Here is a 2,594-nt window from a genome sequence, read left to right as displayed (position 1 = left end):
CAAGTACAAACTTGAATTTTTCACAGTCTATAGAGGAGAGATGAATCTAAAGACTCTCATTGTTTCACATAAATGGCATAAAACGCTGAATTTTGCGGCCTTTTGCAAATATTGGTTGAAAATTGAGCGTTTTAACGCAAGTGCAGTCTCTTCAAAAAAAACTTCTAACTTTCAGCTGAGAGCAAGTACAAACTTGAATTTTTCACAGTCTATAGAGGAGAGATGAATCTAAAGACTCTCAATGTTTCACATAAATGGCATCAAACGCTGAATTGTGCGGCCTTTTGCAAATATTGGTTGAAAATTGAGCGTTTCAACGCAAGTGCAGTCTCTTCAAAAAAAACTTCTAACTTTCAGCTGAGAGCAAGTACAAACTTGCATTTTTCACAGTCTATAGAGGAGAGATGAATCTAAAGACTCTCAATGTTTCACATAAATGGCATCAAACGCTGAATTGTGCGGCCTTTTGCAAATATTGGTTGAAAACTGAGCGTTTTAACGCAACTGCAGACACTTCAAAAAAAGTTTCAGCTGGGAGCAAAAACCGATTTGAGTGGAAAGGCTCTTAATATTGCAATTAATTGTTGGGAAATATACTGAATGTAATCGAGATGCAAATGATTCAAAGACTGGAATTTTCATATGCAAATTGGAATGCATTGATTCAATGCAATTTTTCATTGAAGGAAAAAATGCGCTTGATATTCTTTGCTCCTGACATGACCTCTGAAGATATCGGTCCTTAAAGCTGATGAAACGTCCCGCAAAATTGCACTTGTCCTAAAAAAGCCCAATCTATTGGGCAAACGAGTACATAAAACTGCATTAAAGTAGAACAAGTTCAGCGTGTTCATCCTGTTGCATGAAGAAGATTTTTGGTGGAAAGGCAGTGATTGACCTGCTGCGATCGATCATCGGAATGATGGGCCGATGGCAGACAGGTAAAGGGCAATTAATTGAATTCTCGTTTGTTTAGTTGTTGGCGGAGAGGAGAGCCATGAAAGGACGCATCTTCAGAAGCCAGTTAAACTGCAGCCGTCTTGGGAAGGGAACGATTTATCGGAGGCCGAGCTCAATTTCAACAATCTCACAATGGATAACGCCAGCCTACAGATCCACACCCCACGAGACAAATACTCCTTCGTCTATATCATATTTTTGATACATGGTATCGCCACTTTGTTGCCTTGGAATATGTTCATCAATGCCATTTCGGTGAGTTTCACCTCGCGGAAAACCGATCAATTCCCCACTGAAACTCGCCTTGTTTCAGTATTTTATTGTGTACAAACTGGGCAAGGACTCTATTGGCTTCAACTTCCCCTATGTAGCGAATTTTATGCAAATTTTGACGTTTTGTTCACAAGTTCCTAATGTTATTTTTAACTGGTTCAACATTTTCGTGCCTATCAAGTAAGTCGCCCTTTTGCCCGCCCATTCAACCCTAATGTGTTTTTCCATTCCAGAGGTGATTTGACTCTCAGAATCATGTGGAGCATAGTAATAAACATCATGATCTTTATAATAACCATAGCCTTGGCTATGGTCGATACCAGCATGTGGCCTTATTCGTTCTTCTTTATCACTATGATTACTGTGGTTTTTTTAAACAGTAAGTATTAGGTATTAGCTGATAATTGAGGCAAAATTTTGGAGCCTGGAAAAGGCGTAAAAGTCGCGTTCACTGGGTGAAAAATCGGGCATTTGGGCAGGCCGAGCCGAAGTCCCGATCCAAACCCATCCTTCATTGGACGTAGATTTAACCAATCGCCCCAGAACTGCCACTGAAATGTTGCACAATTATGCATTAGATTTTAGTAGCAAACTGATTCATAAACAAAATTTATGGAAAAATGCAGTCTGTTTACTACTAAAATGTAATGCGCGCTTTATATGTATTATTCGATGTGGCGTTGAAATGGGTTTCTTCGAAGCGTTTTGTTTCTCTTCAAATAAAAATGTGGATATCGTTTATTTCGTATAACGTTTCGGCGAGACAACAGCGCCATCATCAGATTTAAAATTCAACACAAACCCATAATTGGGAAACATTAGATTCTTTTGCTGAGACGCCAAGTGGAAGAACCGAGGCAATTTTGTCCGTTTCTGTAAATAAAGGGGTTTTTCCAATCAAACTGGCTACTCAACCTTGTTGGGCATGTGGAGGTAAACTCCCTTCTTGCAAGGGAGGATTCAGGGGGAAAATGAAAAATGTCCGAGAAATGAGCAAAAATGGGACGGAAAACATGAAATTTTGGCATAATCTTGCACCTAAGTGTGTGATATTCAAATTTGGCTTTCTGAGTCAAAACTATTCGAATCTGCTCACTCACGTTGTTCCGATTGAATCGACTTTTCAATTCTCTATCCAACGATGCCAAAACAAATTCTGTGGCTCGAATGGTTCTTGAGAAATTTCGAAAAAAGCAGCATCATGTTCAAGTGGATTTTGCAACTCAATAAAAAACCAAGCAAATCTGAAACTTCTTGAATTCACGCCTTTTTTGAGAAAACTGCCAACATTTCCCCATCCATGGTTCACTTTCTAAAAAGGCCATTTATTTATCTCTAGAATGATGTACAAATGAGCGTTC

The 2,594-nt window shown here is 39.1% G+C and overlaps 2 protein-coding genes across 2 annotated transcripts in view; one reads left to right on the top strand and one right to left on the bottom strand.

Annotated features, from left to right (window-relative positions):
• LOC109542086 (equilibrative nucleoside transporter 1) overlaps positions 1 to 2,594 on the bottom strand; it is a 42,772-nt gene that overhangs the window by 25,207 nt on the left and 14,971 nt on the right. The window lies entirely within an intron of this gene.
• On the top strand, positions 943 to 1,643 carry LOC125504438 (equilibrative nucleoside transporter 1-like). The gene is made up of 3 exons (XM_048666386.1): positions 943 to 1,215; positions 1,274 to 1,413; positions 1,467 to 1,643. Exons 1-3 carry the CDS (start codon positions 1,093 to 1,095, stop codon positions 1,621 to 1,623), a joined length of 420 nt encoding a protein of 139 aa, XP_048522343.1. The 5' UTR covers positions 943 to 1,092; the 3' UTR covers positions 1,624 to 1,643.

Source organism: Dendroctonus ponderosae, unplaced genomic scaffold (genome assembly GCF_020466585.1).
Source record: "Dendroctonus ponderosae isolate FM_Combo_2020 unplaced genomic scaffold, Dpon_F_20191213v2 Dpon_F_20191213_5, whole genome shotgun sequence".
In the NCBI taxonomy this organism is placed as follows: Eukaryota; Metazoa; Arthropoda; class Insecta; order Coleoptera; family Curculionidae; genus Dendroctonus; species Dendroctonus ponderosae.
The sequence above is the reverse complement of the archived record's forward strand: the minus strand, read 5'-3'. Positions and strand labels throughout refer to the sequence as shown.